At 41.8% G+C, this 25,184-nt stretch overlaps 1 protein-coding gene across 1 annotated transcript in view; it reads left to right on the plus strand.

Moving 5' to 3' along the window:
* The window catches only part of Tmtc2 (transmembrane O-mannosyltransferase targeting cadherins 2), a 381,444-nt gene that overhangs the window by 142,406 nt on the left and 213,854 nt on the right, over positions 1–25,184 (plus strand). Inside the window, exon 2 of the mRNA XM_075954329.1 lies at positions 14,534–15,104. Within this exon, the coding sequence (XP_075810444.1) occupies positions 14,534–15,104 (571 nt within the window). The remainder of the gene's footprint in view (positions 1–14,533; positions 15,105–25,184) is intronic.

Below are 25,184 nucleotides of genomic sequence, written 5' to 3' on the forward strand. Positions count from 1 at the left end.
TTACAGACGGTTGTGAGTCGCCATGTGGACAATAAGATCAAATCCAGGACCTCTGGAAGAGCAGCCAGTGCTCTTAACTGCTGTGTCATCTCTCCTTTACGACAGTCATTGATTGAGTGCTCACTGTGTATCAGGCCTCAGGCTTTGGAATTAACCTAGTTATCTTAGCTAACCTTCATCAGCAATGGTTTATAGATGAGAAAGGGGAATCACAGTGAATGAGTCCAAGAGGGATGATTCCAATCAAGATTTGGCTAACTCTGCCGTGTTCGAGGACGTGTGTTTTTAACCCTGAACATGAATATGAGAAGTTGCTTCAGATAAAAGATGAATGAAAATTAGATCTGTTCTGCTTAGATTCCTCTGATTGAATCCTGTCTTCCATTCTTGTCTATAGATTCTGCTTGTTCATTTCATGCCTGGTGCATTTATTTAATTAGCACAGTTACTTGGAGGTTGAAAAAGTTGTATTGGCAATGGTGGGGGTGAACAAAATTGTCTACACCAATTGCTGTCGTGGTCAAGTTTGAGTAAACATGATCTCAAGTCTTGCTTGGGGAGTTTAGGTTATCGGTTTGGCAGTTAAAATGAAATGTTAAACAGAGATGCTCCTCATACGACTGCGTATGTTGTTGTAATCAACAAAAGCATATAATGTACCCTGCCTCTCACTCTGCTACTCTTAAAGACACATGCTTGTGCTCCATAACTTGTCTGTTAACAACACGAGATCTAAAGGAGCTAGCTGATCATTTTCCCATAACACTTAGCACATGTAATTGAGCGCCTAGAGTGTGATTTATTTAAAGGGTTACAAACAAAAAAAGCATCAGAGCTTCTTGGAATTTAATTTATTCTTTGATTATTAAAGTTTCATCAGGGACTGACATCCCAGATCAGAAAATACTACATATTGGAATGGCAGTAAATTTTAATGGTGAAGTTAATATCTCTTTCTGTTTTCATTTTTGCATGAAATATCTCTTGCCTCGCATGACAAATTAGAGAGTTGCTGGCGGTTTGTGGACCAAATGTTTGGGTACTTCATGTAGGCTCATCTGTGCTGGTTTTAAATGTGAGTGTTTTTCCTCCTTGCCTGCTTCTCATCAGGGCTCATATATTCTCGTGTCCAAAAAAGACTCTCTGACTTAGCTGTGAGGCTGATTTTATTGTCGGGATGTCTGTGTACCCTGTCATCACAAGGGATCCTGGTGAAGCTTCCCATGTTGTGCGTGTGCTGCGGCAATATGTTCAAGTCTGATCTTTCTCAGATGTATGTGTGAGTGTGTGCGACTATTTTATAGCTGAAAAGAGAGGCAGGCACTCAAACCTCTGCTAGAATATGCTTTCTATTAGATTTCGTAAAGATGAAATTATGGGTTAGCACGGGGCTCTCATGAGGTTGCCTCTCGCACCCGTCACTGCAAGACAGCTAACACCTTCCTTTGACTCACGTTTTCCGAGATTCCTTGGTGTTAAGAGGACTTTCTCTTTGAAAGGCAGAAATTAAAAGAATATGGCACAAAGCATTTTTATAGCTTTATTGAGTCTTGAGGGCAGATATATGGATTCCAGACAAAATGCAGTAATAGCTCAGGGTTTTACTTTCGAATGGCCTTCCCAACACTTTTCTCTGGAGATTTATGTCCATGGGGAGGAACAGGGACTCCTTAGAGAGTTAGATAAAGTGGATTGGAGAGCCACACTCCTGTCTTTTCTGCCTCTAATTAACTTCCTTCTCCCACTCCAGTTTCTTGGTTTGTAGTCTGATTGGGAGGAGAAAATGAGATAATTCTCGCACTCTGTACGTTCTGTTAATCTCAGTGCAAATACGAAGTACTACTGGCATTTTGTTATGCCTGTTTGGTTAGTATTTGTGTCCTTCTGTTATTGGTCTCACTGGTAGGATTGAGATTCTTCTTTTTCCCTGGTAGAGACTCGCGTCAATTCTGGCCTGAGTACGAAACACCTCCTAAACCCCTATTTCTATTCACAAACTTCAACCTTTTAGCAAAGACACAGTTATTAGTACAGTGTCGGAGAAATAAAACCTGGGAATGAATATATTGACACTCGGCAAGTTAAAAGGTCATGAGTGGAGATGCCCCTTATTGTCCCTGTGCTGCCGTACTGTGTACTGTATGAGAGGGCTCCCATTACAGATTCACCCGGACCTGTAGCCTACACAACATAATTGTCTTTTCCCACAGTTTTGGAGGTTGGAAATTGTTTCCCAGCCAGGTGCCATCAGCCCTACCTTCTCTTGAAGTCTTTGTCTTGTAGAAGACCCATTCTTCATGCATCCTCACAGAATCCTTCCTCTGTTTCCCCCTCCCCACTCATCCCCCAACCCCTGGTGTCTCTCCCAGTTTCCACAACATCTTACATGAACACCAGTCATATCTGGTACAAATGACTCCGGAAGTCTCATTTTCACTTAATAACCATTTTTAATAGCCTTATTTCTGTGTGTCACCTTCTGAAGTACCGAGAATCTTCTGTATTTACGGGAGCTTAGGAAATCATTCACTCAGCCCGTATTAGGCAGAGCAATAGAAGAGTGGGTTCCCCCCTGGAGTCTGGAGACAGCACTAAATTTGCAGAACCAAATCTCAGCAAGACTCTGCAGTTCTCACATCCACGGCTGTCTGAATCCGCTGACCCAGAGCCACAGTGGGTGCTGCAGTGTTGAACATGAGCACATTTTGTAACGTGTAAAGTGATATAAACACAAAATAATGTCATAGCTAGAATACCTATGAGGATACATTGGCACCGTTTGGGAAAATTTTAAAATCTAAATTGTGAAGGCTCATTGCAGACACTTGGCTGAAATCAGCTTCTTGGCTGTTCTTTTTGGCTGAAGGAGAGGTGAGGCTAAAGGAAAGTGACTGGGTTAAGACTCACTTCAAAGAAGACAAAAAGAAGGTGCGCAGATAAGCCAAACATCTGGATAATTTAATATGTATGGCTTCCCGTCTGTGACACTGCTATTTGAGAGGCCTCTTTTTGTTTTTCCTCTTAGTAACTTCCTTCCTAGCTTTCATGATCAGGCTGGGCTTAGGGTGGGCATTCCATGAGCCTGACCCTAGCCAGCAGGCATGTTTCCTCTTCACCTGAGGTGCGAAGACCGGGAACCCTCCTCAAAGATGTGACTTTCTAATAGAAAGCAGTACTATCCTTGGAAGATTGGGACATTTGTCAGTATCTCTGTATATGCTTTCTGAAACTGAACAGCAACTTAATGTCTGAAAACTAAGGCTCGAAGAGACAGGGCTTGTTCGCAGTGGTCAACGCACGCTTGCTTAGAGTGTAGTTGGATGCCCACATCCTGGAGTACAAAGATAGCCTTCCTGTCTTCTTCACACTCTCACAGGACAAGACTGAGCTCAAAGCAGAGATGTTGGAGTCTGCTGGTTCAACTTACATTCTGTTCTAGAATCCGGTGCCTGATAGAAAGCATTAAATATATTTTAGGTAGTTAAACACAGCACGCGTGCATGCACACACACATACCACAGTTTCTTTTGAGATAAGATATCATCTGTGGCCTCTAACTTGTGTTCTCTGTGCTTCGGTAGGCAGAATAGTATAATTAAACATGTGCCACCATGCCCAACCATACTGTTTTTCAGTTAGAAAAATTACAAATATTGATTTGCACTCTTTAATACATTTTTAAAAAGGCATTTGTAATGGAAACATACTGTGGTATGTCAAATTAAGTAAATAAAACATGAGATATTTATCACTACTCATGCTATGTAATCTGTAGATCCAACTACTCAGGCAGAAGAAATAGGTCGATAATAAGGTCAAGGCTAGCCTGGGCTACAGGGTGGTAGTACAGCTTAGACTCCGATTTGTGAGCTTGTGAAGCCTTCCATGTGCTGAGAGTACAGTTGGGTACCACATGCCTGGCTTCCCCCACCCTCTTTATTTTGGTATGAAAACCTACTGACAAATTCATGATGGCTATGAACCAGTACACAGAAATGGTTCTTTTACTTGATTTGATAATGAGAACGTTTCAAAGTGCCTCTTCAAAGCAGTTATCAGTTTCTTGAAAATTAGCAGGGTAGTTTTAAACCTTTTAATGGAGGCTGAATCCGTTTAGAAAACGGGAAAAGAGATGCGTGTACTGCCCCCTTGATAAATTAGGAAGGTGTGATTGCATTTAACGACCAAATAATGAAATAGGAAATATTCTTCATCATATAAAATTCAAAGCATGAGATAATATTTGAGCTGAAGATTCTTTTAATCAGTGGAATTAAACTTCTGGATTACACTGTTCCTGATATCTTCCTGCTGTTCCCTTTTGCCGTTATCTTGCTAAATAGCTTCTGTGTAAATAACATTTAGAAACATCTTCAGGTTAACCGCAGCTTGAACTTAAATGATCAGCTTTCATTGACATGAACTTTCGAAATGACAACATTGTTGTCGCTGGAGTATTAAAGGTTCTTCAACAACATTTAGTAAAGAGTCTTCCTTCACCTTATTCCCTGTAAGAAGGGAAGAGTGTTGAGGAACCTGTTTTCGGGATGAGGACAGAGTTGCTGTAACTATGGGAATATAATCTCCAACAGTTTGGGTTTCACTTCGGCCTGGGCCATCTTTAAATGGATTTCCTTTTCTAGTTTCGGAGGACTGTGTGGTTGGGTAGGAAAGGATTAGTGTTCCTGTCCAGACCGTAAATGTCCTGTAATGGCCTGTGGGAAAAACTCTCAAAGGAACGGGAGGGAAATTCGCCAGAATCGACTCCTTTAGTTGCAAGATTTACCTTTACAATAAACAAACACCTACTTCCCTGTGAAGGCCCCTCACCACCCAGCCTTCAGTGTTTCGCCCTGAAACAGGCTCTTTCTCACATCTTGTGACCTTTTTTCCCAGACAGCAGGATGGTGAGAATTTATGAAGTGGTAGTTGCTTATGAAGTCATCATTTCTGACCTTGACAGGTTTACAGTCTAGTTGGAGGCGATCAAAGAGCAAATGAACAAGCAGGTCCAGCTGTAATGATAGATGACAGCCAGGCTCTAGTGCCTCCCCTGGCCCCTGGACCTAGTGACATCCCTGCCCAGACAGCAGAGTACCCTTCTCGAAAACATCCTTGCGCTGTGTGATTCTGAAATACATCACTTCTCCTCAAACTAAGACAGGACCAAGATGGTATGGTATTTTTCTTCATTCCCCTACACTGTTAGCCAAGTATTTGCATATTAACTGGAGCTTTCTCAATATAATGGCTTATCCCTAAAGAGGGACTTTAATGAAGGCATTATAGGTTAAGTGGCAAGTGAGTGCCAGAGACATTTAGGTTAAGCCAATTAACCTGATGGTTTTTCACAGTTAATTATCATTGTGTGAGCAAAGGTTAGTGCCCAGAGTGATTGAACTACTTTTTGATGAAAGTGATAATTCCCTCAATACTTTAAACAATTTTGAACAAAGCTCCCGTACTAGTCATCGCTAGTTAGAACTGAGTTTATCAGGTATGCCGTGGACACCTGCTGTACGTTATTTTCCAAAACATGAGTAAGATGTGTTTTCTGTTTCTGAGGCATTAACAGTATGTTGGGGGAGATGAGGATGTTCCAAAAAGAAAAGCGAGTCTCCCATTAAGGTTCCTGGGGCGTCACTGGGGACAGTAGCACCAGAAGAGATAGCAGCTGATGGTTCTGCTGGTCCGGTCTTCCTTTTTAAGGTCTTCCTTCCTTTTCAGACTCGACACACTTTCTCCTGTTCTGTGGGTTTTGGAACGACTGACGGCAGTTCTGGCAACACATCCCTTGCTCCACCGCTGCTTCATTAACTTCTTTCCATGAATGTAGGCTTGCTTGCGTTCCTCATGCGAGTTTCTGACCTTCTGAAATGGCAGGCGTCTGGTTTATGTTCTACTCTAGCTGTTAGTATTTTTATTAGCGGTGGATTTACCACCCTGCCACGAAACTCCCCGGACGTTACTTGCTTCATCCCTTAGGCTGCTATTACTCAAAGTCAGGAGTTTTTTACTATTTCACGCAGCCTTCTATCTGTTTTACCCTTTGAAGTCCCTAGCCCATTACAAGCTAGATGAATAACCTGGCAGGTGAAGACTTTAATTGACAGAATCAATCTTTTTTCTTTTATTGGACAATGATATTCTACTGGGAAAGGAAAAGGGGGGATATTAAACACACCTGTGTACCACTCTTAGCACACACATTCCTCCCATTTTCTTCTGAAACATGTCTTGTATATCATCCCATTTAAGATCCCTGGAACTTGTCGTAAGAAGTTAGTTTTACTAACGGGGAATGCACTGGCACCCGAAGACGAATGCAAATACGTTCAGCTGCAGGAACTAGGAAGCACTTTTCATGTAGTTTCCAAATTAGCATGCTGCAATAATGCAGCAAAGCATATTTAGAAAGACGCAATGATTGTCGGAAAGCATGCCTTATGGCCTAGGAGACAAGAAATGGTTTGAGCCAAGGAAAAGATGTGGCAGATTTTCAATGACATTGCGTGTTTATGTAGAGGTAATACGAGATTGACCTAGGAGATCATGAATGCTATCTATAAAGTTTTCTTCCTCCCTCCCTCCCTCCCTCCCTCCCTCCCTCCCTCCCTCCGTTCCTTCCTTCCTCTTTTTAAAGAAAAGAGATAGGACATAATAAGGGGGTTTTTTTGGAGAGTGAAGGTGGAGTTAGTGTTGTATTTCTGGAACTTTTTTTTAGCTCGTTGCATGCATAATGGATCAAAGTGAGAAGGCAGGCAATAGGCATAACCATTGAGTTCTGTTTAACAATATTTATTGCATGCCTAAGCTACCTTGGTCACTGGGAGAAAAGACATTATTTCTTTCCTGAGGGGACCCATAGGCTAATGAAGGACGCATACAATGGCCATGCAATTCTGTCAGCATGCTGAGCAGCGCAAGCAAGAAATAATGAAAGCCTAAACAAGGATTTTAGAAAATAGACAAAAGGTGGATTCATGGGCTTTTCTGATGTGGTGAAAAGCCTCAAAGTATCCTTAAACAATTTTAAAAAAAAGAGGAAGAGAGAAAGAAAGACATGCCCCTCACTCACAACCTTGAATTCAGTGATGGAGTCATGTTAGTACTCCTTACGGGGTCAGAGGAAGATGGAGATGGTTGCTGGGAAAGTTCTCTGTGGATTCAGTTGTACTAAATATAAGGAACGAAAAGAGCAAGCGCAGTGTTATGTGATAATTGTATAATGGGCTACTACATTGCACTATTGATTACATGTGTTAGACTAACATCTCTATGACTAAGGTCCATCTGTTGGCTTTAGGCATAGCTGGATCCAACTATACGGAGAAGCATCCCTTTTCCTGGTCACTCTGGTTTCTGATAACACAAGTTGACCTTACTCTCAGACAGACCATGCCTTTAAATTGCCCTAAGATTTCATCTCATTCTTGAAATAAGAGGCCCTTTCTCAGTGGATTATTGGTACCATCTTGACTCTGATTGGTTCACGTACCTTTCATTCAGTTGTTTGGCCAGATATGGAGATGAAGAACTCGTAGTACACCGAAGGACAGAATTCCAAGACCTTTCCTCATGTTCTGAGGACAGCCTTGACCCTAAGTACTGAGACAGAACTGTTTTCTAAAGGAAATAACAGGGTGCCTGTACTATCAGGGGTAGGTCTGCAGAAACAGTGAGCGCTTCTGTTATGCATTAAAGTAACATTGCCTGATGTACTCCTTACCAGAACTTTGCAAAGAAGGGTTATTCTTACCTGCAAACTGTACATCTGGAATTAAAGGTGATATACTTGGTGTTAGTAGGGAAATCATGGTTCCCGTATTCGCCCTTCCACTTAGGTGTGGCCAGTAAGCCTAGGCAGTTTGGATGCTCACCTTACTAGACCTGGATAGAGGTGTGCAGTCCTTGGGCTTCCCACAGGTCAGGGAACCCTGATTGCTCTTTGAGCTGATGAGGGAGGGGGACTTGATCGGGGGAGGGAGAGGGAAATGGGAGGCGGTGGCGGGGAGGAGGCAGAAATCCTTAAATAAATAAATTAATTAAAAAAAATTCAAAAAAAAAAAATAAATGTAGTGTGTCCGGAGGCTGGAGAGGCAGCTTAGCGGGTAAAAACGTGATCTGAGTCTGATGCCTGGGACCTCTGTAGCATGTATCTATAGTCCAAGTGATCATCTGGGAAATGGGAGGCATCGAAAGGAGAACATCCTGGAAGCTTGCTGGGCGACCGGCTTGGCTTATGCGAAAGCAAAGAACAGACGAACAAACCACCCTCCCAAACCAAGCAATAATAAGAGAGAGCTTGACTCATGAATGAGGTAGAAAGTGGAAGGCAACTTCACAAAGTTGCCCTCTGTGCTATAAACACTTACGGTGTATGTGAGTATTGATGTGTATATGAGTGTACCCTTGGATGTTATGGTGTGTGTGTGTGTGTGTGTGTGTGTGTGTGTCTGTGTGTGTGCTGGCCAGAGTACAGTATCTGGGAGGCAGGCTCTCTTCTTCCACCATGGGATCCTGGGATCCAACTCAGGCATTCGGGTCTGTGCAGCAAGCATCTCATCAGCTCAAGCCTAAAGAAGCCTGACTGAAATCCTCACACCTTTGATCTTTAGAATCTGAGGACTATAAATCTAAGGGGGTGTTGAAAGCACCCCTGTTGGCGATGTCACTAGCAACAGTAGTGTGTTTTTAGTGTTGGTGGTGGTCATGATAAAAACAGCTGGCACAGAGGACATATCTGCCCATGTGTATGTGATTGTATACATGTGTCACAAGCACATGCTTTACACGGACATAGTGGGATGCATGGACATGTGTCCTTTACACATAATGCTGTATGCAACACTTTGTGTTGCATGTAGGTGTTTACTTTTTGCTTATTTCTCATAGTGACCTGACAAGGCACGTCCAGTTATTTTTAGTTTATAAAAGAGAATAGTAAGATACCGAGAGAAAAAAGCATACCATACTGTCGTCTCAGTATATGTCCAGTCGGATCCACAATATATTTTTTTTCATCTCCCCACTCTTCTCTCCTCTCCATCCTGGAGTCTAGCCTAAAGCCTTGTTGTGTGCTGTGCAAGGGCTCTTCTACTGTGCTGCATCTTCAAAAGCATCTTCTTAGGCTTTGTTACGTTGTCTTGCTTCAGCATAGATATTTCTGCTTGTGTATTGCTGAAGCAGGGCTGGTTTAAAAAAGGCATTGTTTCTCGTCTCTTCTTCAATAAAACAAAGTTTAGCCTATTGCAAAGTTGTCCCGCACCCCATCTCCCGCTTCAGGGCTTGGCTTTTACTTCCATTTCAACACAATAATGGCAGAGGAGTATACCTTTGCTGGTTGAAGCTGCATTCTGCTCTGATGGACTAGGTCGTGTCTTAAGAGGGTACTTGCACCTGGAAGTGTCAGCCAGTGGAAGTCTTATGGCATGAACACATACTCAACAATAGTTGAGGTGATGTGACACATTATCCTTCAGCTTCATAACCGTGCTGGCCTTTATCAACATTTCCTAAGGGGTGGGGGAGAGAAAAAAAATACAAGGCAGCAAAAACCGAGCCACAAATGAACAAAACTGGAAGCAGGTTAAGACCTCTATGGCAACTGGAGAGACTGGACCGTTTTGCTTCAAAAGATGATCTCTGGTCCTGTCTTCTTTAGAGAATTCTGCCTATAAGTGTTGCTCTTCCCCTTCTGTCAGTTTGTCCTTCACCTCCCACCCGCCCACTTTCCCCAGATGGGACTTTTCCTGATTCTTTAATATCTTTCTAAATTTTCTGTCACCAGCTCATGCAAAAGCAACCCCAGGAATTATACCGACGTGCAATTCTGGTTTGCGTGAAGGTGTCCCATTAGCTGTGAAATAGCAGACGTTGTTTTTGCTGTTTCTATTTTGGTCTCATAGGAGAAAATGCAAATGGATCAAAATCTATTTTGCTTAGTGACAGATGAGTACTCCTCTTCCTGCCTGAAGATCACTCAGTTTTATTAAGGTCCCTCTGGTCCGTCTTCTCTAATGCGAGGTTGAATGGTGTCACGATGCAGCCCTTATCACCGACTTGCACGTGTGACATGGCTTATTTATTAAAGTCCAGTGCAGTTTTGTTATAGTTCATCATCCTTTGTCCTAAAAGTCATCAGTTAAAGTCCTGCTTAGGCTGATGGCACATGTTAGAGAATTCCATCATGCAAGTGTCTCCTTCATTCTAGTATGTTCGACACAGAAGTGAGGTATGCCTTTGTTCTTCCAGTTTTGCTTTATTGACATTGTTAGTCCCTTAGTTTTGTTGCTTGCCTTTTCTTCTGTTTTGTTTTGTTTTTCATTACAGTATATAAATTTGTGGCTGGGCTTCAGAGCCCCTCCCCCAGAGAAAGTATAAGACTTATTGATATCATTCCTTGTTCTGACTTATTAATCTTATTCTTTGTCCTGAGCTCGGGGGCTCTAACATGGAGTCCTCATTTTGTGGGTGGTAGATGAAGTTTTTCTCTGCTTGCTTCAGGTAAGTAGGTTTATTGCTATCATATTAAGACACTCCAGCTGCTTTGAATGAATTTTTCACGCTGCTTGATTTCCCTTTTTTTCTTTGAAAGATTTTACAGAACAAATATAGAATAATGGGGTCAGGGAAGACCATTTTCCATCCTTCCTGGACCTTCCATTTAGAGGGTGAAGCACTATCTTAAGTAATGTATTTCCCAGCTTTCCTGACCATTTTAGCAGGGCCCCATCCCTGAGCGCTTTGTCCTGAGCTCAGGGGCTCTAACAGGGACACGTCAGTAGCTCTGTATTGATTCTGGATATCCGCACGCCATTGTCGATGTTAAGATCCAGCATAAGCCAGTCTAGTTTGATTCAGAAGTACTTGAAATCTGCGCTCTCTGACAACACTGTTTGGCAGTATGTCAGTTTTTCATATTTCTTTTAAATTTTAATTATACCCCATCAAGTCTTAAGCAATTACTTCTGGGTTAGAGTCTTGATGAATGTCATAACAGGGAGTTTTAATTTAATGGATCCAGAAAAAAAAAACATCTGTTTCTAATATTTTAAAAGCCAATTTATATGGAAATTCATTTCATATACAGTCAATACACGGAGACTTGAAAAATCAAAATGGAAAACCGAACAACTGTGATGTCGTCGGTCTTCTGGTAACAAAGGACGTGGCTGTGTTTTGGCTCAGCTGCTGCTGTTAGGTGACACTCACAGTCTCATAGCTTAGGAGAAATGGCAGTGTAGTCTTAGAGACACGGGACAGTTAACTTAGGGCTAGTGTCTACCATGACAGCGGGTCACTGCCCTTCTTTGGTTACTTTGGTCAGCTGTATGCTTCTTCTCTTCTCAGCAGCTGTCCATATTGCAAAAGGAGGTGCCTGGGAGGAGGGGAAATTAATAGTTTCCTCTTAATATACTTTCTGGAAGTAGTAGATCAAAGTTAATCACATGACCATGTTGAACATTAAGGGAAATATAAAAGAGAACCATGTTCCCAGCTCAAAGCCTTCTACTAAGATGAAAGAGGAAAACTTATGTATTGGGAGGAACAATGAACTCTTTCTATTGTGCAATTTTAAGACATAGTTTTAATAGCTTGGTCTTTGTATTAAAGATCTAGAAACATTAATTACGTCTCATAAGTAAATAATGTACATAAAGGACTAACATAGGATGGGCAGAAAGTAGAGAACTACCAGTAACTAATAGCTTTTCTTTTGTTCTAAATTTCACTCCTCATTTACTCGATTACAGAATTAGTCTACTAGACTTTATGATGAACTTTATTTTAAAAATTTACCTTGATCCTTGTGCAATAATCTAACAGCTGATAACGTAAAGGTGTCAGTTGCTCTTAAGTCCCAGTGATATGCATGGGACTTCTGCTTCACTGTGTTTAAGATAAATGATTGATTATAAGTGTTCCTCAAATTGTTTCAAGGTAAAAGTGTATCAGAGAAACAGAAACAGATAGGTTTATTGGGGGGACAGTTAGAGTTAAACATTACCACTGGCCAGTCATTTCTGCCCCATGTAATACTCCCTTTGCCCCCCTTACTTAGCTGCTCTCCTTCGGACGATGTTCTTAATCTGTTTGGATATTTGTTGTATTGTCATGTTTTCTAAGTCAGTCAGGAAATTATAGAACTAGGAATCAAGGCTGTTCCTTGTAGTCCATGGTTTTTCCAGTGTGACCTTTCAAAACATTCATGTGATGGGTCTTTGATCTCACAACAGATAGCAGAACTGGAAAGAACTAGAGGGCTGTACTGTTGGGCTAGCTTCCCATCACGTATGTGTTCTGAAGCTTCTAAAATGCCCAGGCTGCCCTGCTACTGGACTAATAGAGAGTTCTCCAGTTCTGGAGCTTTTTAGTCCTTCTACCTTTTGACTCATGTGCTTCCCTAGTTCTCTGTCATTAGAGAATATGTGTCGCAAGGCTACACAGTAATCCAGATGTCTCCTTGTTGACCAGGAACTACAGTAGCCCAGGAGAGGAATCCTCTAAACAGAATCATTCACATTCTATCTTCAACGTTTGATTCTACCGTCCTAGGGCTATCTATTATTTAATATGTCTTTGAAAGCATTAAAAATCATACATTTTGATCATATTCTCCCTGACGAGTTCCTCCAGATCCTTTCTTCTACCTACCCAACTTAACATTTCTCTCAAATAACAAACCAAAGCAAAAATGAAAACAGAACAAAGAAAATACACACACATACATGGGCACATGCACACACACACATGTGCACACGCGAGCACACACATACACACAGAGTCATGGAGTCCCTTGTGCTAGACAGCTGCTCCTGATCTTGAGGCCTTCACTGATTTGCGGTAAACAGTGACACTTCACTGAGGAGAAATGATTTTCCCTCTTTCGGCCACTCTCAGTTGAAAATTACTCTTGGTTGTACCCACTGCCCTTTCTCTGGCTAGAATTTTGTCCAGCTTTCACTAAAGAAGGTACTGTGCACGCTCTCTGAAGTGCTTGGACTCATCACTGTGAGCGTCAGGTATGGGTTTTATCTCATGGAGCTGGCCTTTAAATCCAAGTTACTCTGCTAACAAAATATGTTTGCCACTACAGTACACACACACACACACACAGACACACACACACACACACACACACACACACGTTTTGGGAAACGTCTACAGTAGTAGGTTTTGATAAGGCTTTTCAGACCCTCCCTATATTCCCATCTCTGTCCTATCCTCCCACCTCTCTCCCCATTTAGCCCCTCCCATTCTAATTTCCCTTTATCCCTTTACAGTCTTATGTACTATTTCATTTTCTTACTCTCGAAAGATTCCCTTCTTCTTCTTGGTTCTTTACCATTTATCTGTCCCCTGGATATTCTGAATGAAACACAGATTTGATTATTTAATATTTGTCACCATTGCATTAACAGTTTCATCGGTGCTGTTTGGAACAAGGGTTGCTAAAATTCTATGATTGATGAGATCATCTTTCTTTTAAACGGACATTTGAACAGACAGAACGATTAACATTTGTCCATTTTTATATCTACTTAAATGTCCACAGTGGTATACAGATTACATTTGGGGAATCACAGAATAGTGAAAATAATACAAACCACGATACTTTTCTATTCCAAACACACATGACTTTGAACCAGTGGTTGGTTTATATTTCTCAGCCATAATTTCCTCACCTGAGAGATGTTGATAGTAAGATATCAGATAATAGCAAGATTTTGTCAGTGTTGCGCCAAAGTTCAAATGAGAAGATATAGCCAATGGGACCAGAGTGCTTGGCAGACAGCAAGGACCCAATAAACAGTAGGCCCTCCATCCTTGACATTTCCATGGATGTATGAGGCATATAATCCCGGAAATACATTCAAGGTGACAATGAGGTGTCAGTATGATTTTTACAGGTGAGAGCAGAAATGGGAAAGGCTGTAGTATAAATAAATTCAGGCAGGTAACACCAGGTAGGTAGAGAGCCATTTTATCATCTCTCTCATCTCTCCAGCTCTCTTGGCTATAGCTCCTCTTTGGTCCTAGAGACCAGCAGCGTGGACACAATTGATGACTATTTGTTTTTAGGAGGTGCTGATGCTGGATCTAGATGCAGCCCAAAGAGGAGCAGCACCTGTACTATCTTAAGAACACAGGGTCACAAGCGGCTGCTAACCAGGAGCCTAAAGGTTGTGTTTTTAAACAGAGTTCCACAAGAGTTTTGGAACAGTTATTTAGGGGCTGCCACAGGAGGCTGAAAGCATCCATGGTACTCTTATATTCACTTGTTCTTCAAAGGCTGTGCTTATCAAGGGGCCAGGTTCTCAGCATAGCAAAGGAGCCCTCACTGTAGCCTTAGCAGGCATTAGGGGAAGGTCTTGGTTCAACCTCTGTGTACTGAGATCCCTGACTTGTTGTTATAAATATTGTTATTTTAAACATAATAACAAGTCTCTGAGGAAGAGTATCTCATCAATGTCAATTTCCTTTAAAATATGTATCTTACATTTGATTTTTAATACATTTTGTTTTTCAGCCGTGCTATCAAGACTAATCAGGACCTGCTCCCAGAAACCCCATGGACACACATTTTCTACAATGACTTCTGGGGAACTCTTCTAACACACAGTGGTAGCCACAAGTCCTACCGGCCACTCTGCACTCTTTCTTTTCGACTGAACCATGCCATCGGAGGACTGAATCCCTGGAGCTACCATCTCGTCAATGTCCTCTTGCATGCGACCGTGACCGGGCTCTTCACACGCTTCTCCAAGGTCCTTCTCGGGGATGGATACTGGACTTTCATGGCTGGCTTGATGTTCGCTTCTCACCCCATTCATACGGAGGCAGTGGCGGGCATCGTGGGACGGGCAGATGTGGGCGCCAGTCTCTTTTTCCTCCTTTCCTTGCTCTGCTACATTAAGCACTGTTCTACAAGAGGCTACTCGGCCAGAACTTGGGGCTGGTTCCTGGGGACCGGACTGTGTGCAGGATGCAGTATGTTGTGGAAGGAACAAGGAGTGACTGTCCTGGCGGTCTCAGCCGTGTATGATGTGTTTGTCTTCCACAGGCTGAAGATGAAGCAGCTCTTACCTTCCATTTACAGAGTAAGTGATCGTCGCCTCTGGAGCATTGCCTTACTGAGTCATCTATATGCTTGGTCTTTTGCCACCGTTTAAAAAAAAAGCCGAATTGTTCTTCTGCAAGCAGAATTTAAAATGAGGTCCCTTTGATCCTCCCTGAAATAGAGTGCCCCTTTTGACCTTTCTCTACTGAGCAAGGTTTCCATCACTGCTTGCTTCATTCCTCAGCTTTCTGAACTTCTTTCCGTGATTTCGAAGGGGGCACGGGAATAATTTTGCCTTGTCAAGTGTATGTATCTTTATTGGTTTCAGTTCACTTTTTTCCCCCCAAGTTTGATATAATCCAGTAATTGCCTCCTGTGCTGTATATTTGTCGAAATAACACAGCTGATGGTGGAGCCAGATGCGGGAGTCCATGGAGGGGAAACCTGTGTGTTTTGTTAATATGACTTTTCCTGGGTTTTGAAAACATCCCTCCTGGTAATGTCCTGGGAAGTCAGACTCTAAAACAATGACTCATGTTCACCTCTTCTTTGTTTTCAGTAGATAAGAATAGAAGAGGCAAAATGCTGTGTGGTTATTATAACTTTTACCCTGAGGCCAATTAAGACCTTTGCTTCCGGGCTTAATGTTTGTGTATTCCCTTAGTGATTTCAAATATAATGTTGTTCCAAGGTTATGGAAGGATTTGGGATCCTCATATACTTAAAGAGACAGAGCATTTTTTTCTGGTAGAGTTTGGTTATGTGATTCTGGGTCAATAGGAACACATGTACCTATGCGCAGCAAACATTCACTACAGGTAATTTACCAGTTATTTAAGGCGAGTGAATTTGCATAGGCATGAGATGGATGAGCTAGCTTATTTTTATGCAAAGTGTAAAGTCTTTGCTGAGTATGAGGCCTGATAAAACACTGAACATCCTCAGTGTCTTTCAGATTTGATTGATAAGTTGAGTTTATTGTCACTGTGACGAACACTATAAAATACTTATTACACAATATGTTCAAGGCTACTTTATGAATTATTAGAGGCTCTTTTAATACCATGCTAAAATTATTATATCAATTTTTAAAAAAATGAAATTCAACCCAGAGAGCAGGTTTTTTTTTTTTTTTTCTTCTCCTCTTTCTTTTTAAGACAGGGTTCCTCTGTGTAACAGACCTGGCTATGCTGGAACTCACTTTTTTGACCAGGTTGACCTCAAACTCTCAGAGACCCACTTGTTGCTGCCTCTGGAGTTCAAGTGCTGGGATTAAAGGTGTGCACCCCCACTGCCCAGCCAGACAACAGTTTTTGAAAATCAACCATTCTAACACAGTGCAGTCCAGAGGTTTACTAAAAGATCTGTGTGCTGTGTAGACTGTAGAAAAATTTTAGTAGTGCTTTTTTTTGTAATAAAACTATTGTATGTTTGAGAGCAACAAAACTTTGTATGTACAGTGAACACAATGCGGTTACATACCATAGTCTGAAATGTGAGCAGAGATGTCTAGAGTAGTATTTGTTTGCTTACTATGAAGTGTGATGTACTCAAAACAAGACTCCAGTGAAATCACAAGGTGCAGCGATTGTACTGTACCACGGGGCAAGTGGGGTCAGTTGCACTTCATTTTTCTGTATAGAAAGTGGAAGTAACTTTTGACCGCTGTGCGTTTGTAGATTTTCATTTTCTGCCAAGCCCGTAGCGACCCTCACATTGAGGGGTGAGGCCCACAGTTTAGCAAACTTCCCATAAGGGGCAGCTTTAGCTGGTGCCTTGAGGAACTGCCTTTCTTTCTGTCTCTTCACCCTCCTTCAGTCAGAACTCACCTTGGGTTTGACTGGAAAGGGAAAGGTTAAAAACACCCAGCTATGTAATAGAAACATCACCTGTTCTGGGCCAGCTCCACCTTTGTTTTAGGTATGAGCGAGGACATTTAGAAAATCAGTGGACTGAACTGAGAGACTCCCTGCATTGCCCAGCCAGGATTTAAATGGGCTCATCTTTCCTCAGCCTCTTGAGGAGTTGGCACTAGAAGCCTGCTCTGCCACCTTCAACAAGTAGTGGGTTATGGTTTTGCCTACCACCTCATAAAGAAACTGGCAGATTTTCCTTGTTTTGCCTGTTTTTCCTCTCCCAAGTTCCCTTTGGCTTAAAATTGGATTGCACAAGGAACATGGATGGGAGCAAATCCAAAGCGTTTATTTATTACTATTATTTAAGATTTTAATATTATTTATGGATATGGATGTGTCTGTGTGGGTGCCCTATGAGTTTGCAGAGGTAAGCAGAGGGTGAGGGAGCCCCTGGAGCCAGAGTTACAGGTGTAATTGAGTCCTGAACACCGGTCCTCAAAGTTGAGCCGCAGGTGCTTTTCACCACTGAGCCATCTCCTCAGCCCTATTCTTATTTATTAATTGTCACCCTTCTAAAAAAACTAATATTTTTTACGGAGTAGGCAGTGGCTGTGGTCACTGCATTGTTTGTGCTCTGAGGGGGCCAGGACCTTTTTACACTTAGAGCTCAAGAATTCATACTTAATGAGGTTCTTTTGTGATTCCAGTTTGGTGTTGTCGCTTTAAGGAAAATTCTGCATAGGGTTTGGTGCTAGAAAACAACATATGGTTTACAAATGGAGCTCTCTCGGTTTCAAACCCGCTGTCACTCTTACGGGGGCATTGCCGAGACTTTTTTTTTCTAACATGATGTCGTCAGCAATAATAAACCTTATTCTGCTGGAATTCATGAAGAACAAGCACATTTGCTGGTCCCTGTCTTGATGGAGATAGCAGTCTCTTTGAGGACACAGGACCTCCTGCAGGTACCCTGTGAAGCGCCCAGTTTCTTATGCAGAATTTCCATTTCAGTAGCTCTTTATTTTGATATGCTAATTCAGGACTTGATTCCAGGACCTTGAAAGTCCTCTTTGGAGAAAATTTCAGTGTTTCTAGAATATTTTCAAGGGCAGAGTTGTTTACCACAAAGCTTCTAACTTTAAGACTACCCTAGACAGTAATTGTGACATACACAGAAAATTATTTGTTTAGGTGGCATTAGAATTCATCTGAGCTTTCTGTATTTCTTCTGGCGGCCTCACAGTAGGCTGCTTAAATAGAATGAAACACCTGCCTGCAATGGAGATGCTCCTTTGAGTGTGAGGCCTCGTGTCCTGAGAAGATACTTAATAATAGTTTTGATGGTTCACTCTCCTCGGTTGTTTTGAAAGGCATGCTGTGGACCCCGCTCTTGAAATGCAGCCCCCGCCTCAAAGGGAATAAAGAGATAGTTTGCTCTAGAACCAGATTTGGATGGCAGTGCCCTGGGAACACAGATTTCAGTTGCCCTCAGACTTACTGTTCTAATATGGGAGCAGTTTCATGAAGTTTTTATTTTTTACATCAAGAAAACAAAGAAATCCACAAATCAAGACACTTTGTTGATACATTGAAACACTGAAGGTAGGGTACTGCCTGAGAACACATTTAGCTTCTGGGTTGGTGGGAACTATCAATCTGTTAAATGAATAGAGTCCAAAATGTTTTGTTTTTTTTTTTTTGTTGTTGTTGTTTGTTTGTTTGTTTTTTAATCTATTAGACTGAGGATGTTACTTCCTTCCTAGAAGTGGTTTAATCAGGAGCGCGAAGCATCTGGAACCCCAACATTCCCGCAGGTCCACCTCCACTGTCTTTTGGTCAGGCAGTGTCTGCAGGCACAGTTCTTTCCAGGACTCTCCCTTGACAATACTTACTAGGGCTATTCTTGACCACTGCTTCCGGGGCAAGTGCCAGCAGTGGAAGGGGCGAAGGCAGCAAGACCCTCTACTTGATTATAGTTGCTGTTTTATTTTAGTTCTTCCTGGTTTAAGCTCTTTTGGTCATTCTTAGCTTTGGGGCCAGTGACCTTAACGTGGACTTTGGGATAATAAGAGTCTTGATATTTACAAAGAAGAATAGAGCATTTTAGCATGCCCCTAACATTTTTCAGTGGAGGTGAAGGTCACTACCAATCCCAATGATGGGAGGAGAATGACCACCAACCCTAATCAAAATGGCCAAATTAATAAAAGCAAGTAATTAATTGAAGCAAGCTTTTTAATTCATGTACCCAGGCTGCCTCTCCTGAAGACGGAGTTCAGGAAGTCAGCACTGGATGTGAGGAAAATAAGGCTTTTATAGCTCAGGGGTACGGGATTTCCAAATGGGGCATTTTTGTTGGGCAAAATAAGTGCAGAATATAAGCACCAGTTAGTTATACAGGGACTCCTGAACAAAGAAAGGTAGTCAGTCATAGGTGGCAATATAACATTTGGAACAAAGGTGGGGTTACAAGAGGATCATAAACAACTTTCTGCAACAAAGTCACGATTGCCATTCCTGGAACAGGCAGTTCAGAACCATTTATAGTTAAGGTTACATACAGGTGGGGCATAGCCCAATCCTTGAGAAACAGGAATGAACCTAGTTTGCCTTTGCTAGAAGATGGCTTTTTAACCCCAAAGTGAAGGCTGTTATGCCAACATAGTGGGGTCCCTCAAAAAACACCACGGATTCTGCCTATGTAAAAGCAGAGAGCCTTTGTTCAAGCTTAAACTTGGACTCTCCACCTCTCTGGTTCAGCAATTGAGAGCAGAGAGTGACAAGCCCAGTTGGTATAGATTTTATCATAGTAGAGGGTGAGGCCAGGGGATTTCCAGGAACCTAATTGGCTGCCATTTGTCTAGGGGTCTTGGCAAAAGAGGAATAGGTGAGTCCTGGACTCAGGGATGTCTTATGACCTTATCTAATCTTATCTAATGATTGGAATGTCAGGTACTTCCCTTTAGATGCTGACCCTCCCTGGGTGGTGTCAGTTTATGGATTTTCCTGGAATCTGGTGCTGCCTGCTGCTGCAGCTGTGTGGCCTGGGCCCCACATGGACTGGGTTCCATCATGTGTGACCAGGTTGCCCTGGGCCCCACAGAGGCAGTCGCTGGGAGAAGAATGCATAGTCTTGAGGTTGTCAAGTGACGTTACAGTGTAGTGAAGGCAGAAACTGAGCAAAGAAGTGTAGAGTCAGGTCAGGTGAACACCGTGAAGGGCTTGCTCCTTGATCAGCTTCCTCCTCTGGTAGGTGAGTCAGTTTCTGATCTCTAGAGTAGTTGCTAGGAACTTGGAGGTGTCCAGTGTGAGCTGGTGTGCCCCCTTACAGAAGTCCTTTACTACACCAGCTAAGGGAAAAATGACAGCGATGGAACTTGTCATTTTTTATGCTGTCCTTTGATGGTATATGGTGTTAGCTATCCACCTAAGCTATGGTCTGCAGACAAAAACACACACTTTCAAGTAGTCTCATCACTGTGAGCATTTCATATATAATGATAGATTGTATAAGGAGGCTATGGAAATTATAACCTTGAGATATATAGTTTTTCTATGCTTCCTAAGAAGAAAGTCTTTTGAAGGAAATAACACAAATGGATTATAGGCCCCCCCAACTTCTTGACATTGAAACAGGGTGTTGCCATCTGCAGTAATAATGTTCTAGAACCATGCAATCAAAAACATGTAAGTTTTTGAATAAGTTTGTAATTTTATTTTGGATATATATGTAGCTGTCTGGAGGAGCGTGTAGTCCATGGGCCACAGGATATGCCTGCAAGATCCTTTTCATCCAGAAGAATTATCATTTTTAATATCTTATCAATTAACTCTATATCATAGTCATGTGGCTTGCCCCATATCATACAACATAAATACATGTTGAATTCTATACTACAAACTAGAGAAAGTCAAATACTGAAAACCGAAAAAGCGTACCTTCGTAAGGTTTGGGGTTGTTTGAACCAGCAGAATTATTTTTTTCCTGAAATTCATATCCAAATCTTTTCCTGGGCCCCAAATTCTTCTGTGTCTTTATTATTACAAAAGAGAATGAGAATACACTTGGGTTTCTATTTGGTAGAACCTATTTTTTTAAAAAAGAAAGAAATCTTAAATCTTTTCTGTAACATCTCATGTTGCTTACTATTAAAAACAAATTCTAGGCCAGGGAGAAGACTGAGCTGTTAAAGCAGTGTGAGCTTGTTTTGAACGCTGCATGGTGGCATGCAGTTATAATCATAGTGCAGAGGGTAGAGATACATGGATTCTGTGCTCATCCAGCCTAGCTTGCTTTGCAAGCTCCACCCAGTGAGAGACCTTGTCTCAAGGTACGTGGTAGAAGATTCCTGAAGAAGGATGACTGAGGTTGTCTTTGGCCTCAATGTGCACATGTATGCAGATGTTCACACCCCATCCATACTCTCTTCCTAGAGAATAAAAATACAAATGATGTTTGAATCAAACAGAAATCTCTGATATAGCTGAGTTTTGGAATTTGACTGCAAAATTTACTATAAACATACTATGTATGTGGGTTTTTTTCTTCAGTTTTGCAAAAGACACATCGTATACAAGTGTGTGGGTACTTGGCAGATAGTAGACATTTAGTTCGTGTTTAGCAAATGCCTACTATTTCCACCTGCCAGGCACTGTTCTTACTGCATAAAAATGTTAGCACATTTAAATTATTTAACAAATGCTTACTGAGAGAACTAATGCGATTTATGAAATAATATGGTTGAATACTGAAAACTATAATTTATTCAGTAGTTAGAAGGAGTTGTCAGAAGATATGAAATATAAAATCTGCGGAAACATATGAGAACAGAAATCATTTCTAGTGGTTGGCATTTGGGGTTCTGTTTTGTGAGCCATTTATGTTGTCCCTGTCCTCATGTGTAATACCTGCCACATAGGAGGTACACAGTTAATTATGGTCACACTTACACCTTACCTTTTAAAGTATTATGCTGGGATGTTGAAGTTAATTTGTGTATACATTGACTTTTACACAAGGAGGATCCCGTTCCTACATTGGTGGGTCTGGAATAAAAGAGTAGAAGCCATTCATTCGAGAAGAATAAATTTTCTTGGCCACTCATCAAACGACTATTGTAGCATTCCTTATATTACTATCACTTACTTAGTTGTATGTAGTCTACAATAAAGGGCAAAGGTCCTGAAATTTGCTTAAACTGACAATGCAAATAAATACTAGACTTTTATCTGCCCACTATTTTTTTTACAGTGTCCTATAATCCTAAGAGGTATATAGTAACTAAAATTAGCAAAAGCAACCTTTTCCTTATCCAGCATATGTTGTGGGGTATTTGATCACACTGAACTCCAAGATATTGTTAATAAAATCAACCTTGGATCAGGGAACAGAGCCAGCAACTAGTTAACAGGAGTTAACCAGAGAGAGCACAGAGAAGACAGGAAGATGGATAGACACACAGGAGTAGGGAGGGACTTGGAGTTTCTTTTGCTTTGGGGTAGCTGGAGAGATGTTCTCTTGCTGCTGTCTCTGGCCAAAAAGGAAGGTCAGCTGGTTGACTTCTCTGATCTAACATCTGACTCCCCTGTCTTTATTATCAGTAGATTCAGGTGAAGCTCATAGGGCACCAGAGACCCAACAGACATTAGTCAGTACTTGCTCAGAGTCTTTTTCTGTGCCTATTTGACATCTTTGAACTGTGTTAAGGTGGGCACATCTTTTGTCTCACCACTAGCTTCGTCATCATTTACTGACAGGTGGGAAATAGGAAAACAATAAATAAAAGGGAGGCGTGAAATCAAAACTCAGCCTAGGAATTCTAATAATAAATAGCCTAAGGTAATTTGGGAAAATTAAACCAATTCAGTTGCCTTTTTAAAAATCCATAAACCATGATGTAGTGTGCTGGCTAATTTTATGTCAGCTTGACACAGGCTAGAGGAGCGAGCCCCAGTTGAAAAATTGTCTCCGTAAGACTCAGCTGTAGGCAAGCCCGCAGTTAGTGATTGATGTGAGAGGGCCCAGACCATAATGGCCAGGGTCATTGGGTCAACGGGCTGGTGGTCCTTGTTTCTAGAAGAAAGCAGACTGGGCATGCCATGGGGAGCAAGCCAGTAGTAGGACCCCTCCAAGGCCTCTGCATCAGCTCTTGCCCTCCAGGTTCCTGTTCTGTTTGTACTCCTGTTCTGTCTTACTTCAGTGACACACTACAAAAGCTGAATAATTTCAATTTTCCCTAATTTGTTTCTTTGGTCATGGTGCTTCATAGCTATAAAAATCATAACTAACATTCATGACTAGTTTTGCTTCGTAATAGTTCTTTCCAAAGTGGGTAATACCTTTGAATTAAATTTGTGTCTCTGTTTCACGTGCATAAGAGGCTAAGCATGCCATTATATGGGAACCGGAAGCTACTGACACTTGAAAAATGAGTTATTTTTAAAAGTGAGGTTTTTTTATATCATCATATAGATCATATAGATCACATCTATATCTATATATATTACACACACACAAACACACACACACACACACACACACACACACACATATATATATATATTACAGAGGTTGTCCACCGTGTCTACGCTTTGTTTTGTCTTAGTTATAACCTAAACTTTGGATGTATGTTGAGGACAAATCTGTCAAATAACCCTCATTGCCAGGAATTTAAGTTTTCTCTTCAGATTCCCCAAAGGAGTTGATGTTCCTTTAAAAGATCTGGGAGCGTGAGCACCTGAACACTATGTGCGTTCAGTGCTGTCGGGCGCATCTGGTCATTTCTTTTTGTGAGGAGAGGGACACAGATAGGGAGAGGCAGACCCTGCAGGTGTTAGCATACTGAGTCTGCACGTGCTTTTTTAGTTGATTAGCGGCTGGGGATGACGGCAGTAAATTCTAGTGCTGTCCGCTATGGATCTCTACTGGATTGTGCTGTTTGTTAAGTTCTGGCCCCCATCTCAGCTGGACGGAGTGAAATGTGACATCATGGCTGTTTTTGATTTTTCTCCACCAACATCTGTGAACTCTACGTGAAGTACTTACTACTCCCGACTGCGGTTTTCTTTCCCTTACACTTGACTCTGTGGGAATCCAGCTATAGCAAGGTATCTGCATCTAGCCCCGGTGGTGTTTCCTAGCTTCCTTGAAGCTGTAGGGCAATTTGTCATGCACTTACAAATGAATTTGGATTTCTTCCCAGTATCCTTGTTGTTGCCTTCAATATTCATGACCCTGCGGTCCTCTGAAACTTTAACAGCTGCCAACACTACAAACCAGATAATGGTGCAAATAAGGTCAAGGGTCAGAAATAGTTCGCAGTTCAGAAAGTCAGAGATTAAGAAGGCACTTCATTCCTGCAGGTGGGCTCCTTTGTTCAGCGAAAATGACTCTGCGTTCCAAGTGTCACATACGTTCAGGTTGAATGGTTTAAATTTGGGAAGTGGCTACCTTTGCTCGTTCTCTAATGCTTCCATTAAGCCTTAATCCTTGGAGAGGATGCAGTCACAAATTACTTATGAAAGATGATTTCATCTGTGTGCCAGACAGTATCTTTGATGGTGTGGGAATCAATCTAGGCACTCAGAGGATCTTCTGTTAATGACTTCGAAGAGTAGTGTGGAGTTAGAAGTAGAGGATGCAGATGTTCACTGAAACTCGTGCTAGAACATGGTGGTGGCGTGCCTGAAGCATTGGGAGTGTTAGGGGAATACAGAAAAAGAGAAAGTTGCTTTCTGATCAAAATACATGCCTTCTGGAGAGGAGATATTTGAGCAGACTTACACGAAATAGTTAAAAGTAAGCATTTCGTGTTGAGGAAGTGAGCCAGAGAAGAGGGCTCAGTGTGAGCAATACAGAAAGGGAAAGTCGCAGGGGAGCACTGGGCGGTGCTTTGGGAGGTAGGATGCAAGAGGTTTAGGAAGGAAAATCGGGAAAGAAAGGATTTAAGACCTAGTTTGTGTGATGATCCATGGCGTCTCTGCAAATGGAGAAAGATACTTAGGATTTTTACCTGCATGTGAACTTTGGTTAATCCACAGAAGAAGCCGAGGATGCGCAACTTCCATTTTGCCTGTGGGCTGTTCTTTCTCTAAACTCAAGGAAGGGTTCCTTTCTGACGAGCCTGAGAATGAGACTCGGGAGTTGGTTTCTTGTTTTTCGTTGAGTGTCCCATAACAGCATATACCTCATTCTTCAGCATTAGAAAAGCATTTATTTTTTGACCACGAGTATTAGTTTGCTCTTTACTGAGTAGTATTTGGCA

This window comes from Microtus pennsylvanicus, chromosome 20 (genome assembly GCF_037038515.1).
Source record: "Microtus pennsylvanicus isolate mMicPen1 chromosome 20, mMicPen1.hap1, whole genome shotgun sequence".
Taxonomy (NCBI): domain Eukaryota; kingdom Metazoa; phylum Chordata; class Mammalia; order Rodentia; family Cricetidae; genus Microtus; species Microtus pennsylvanicus.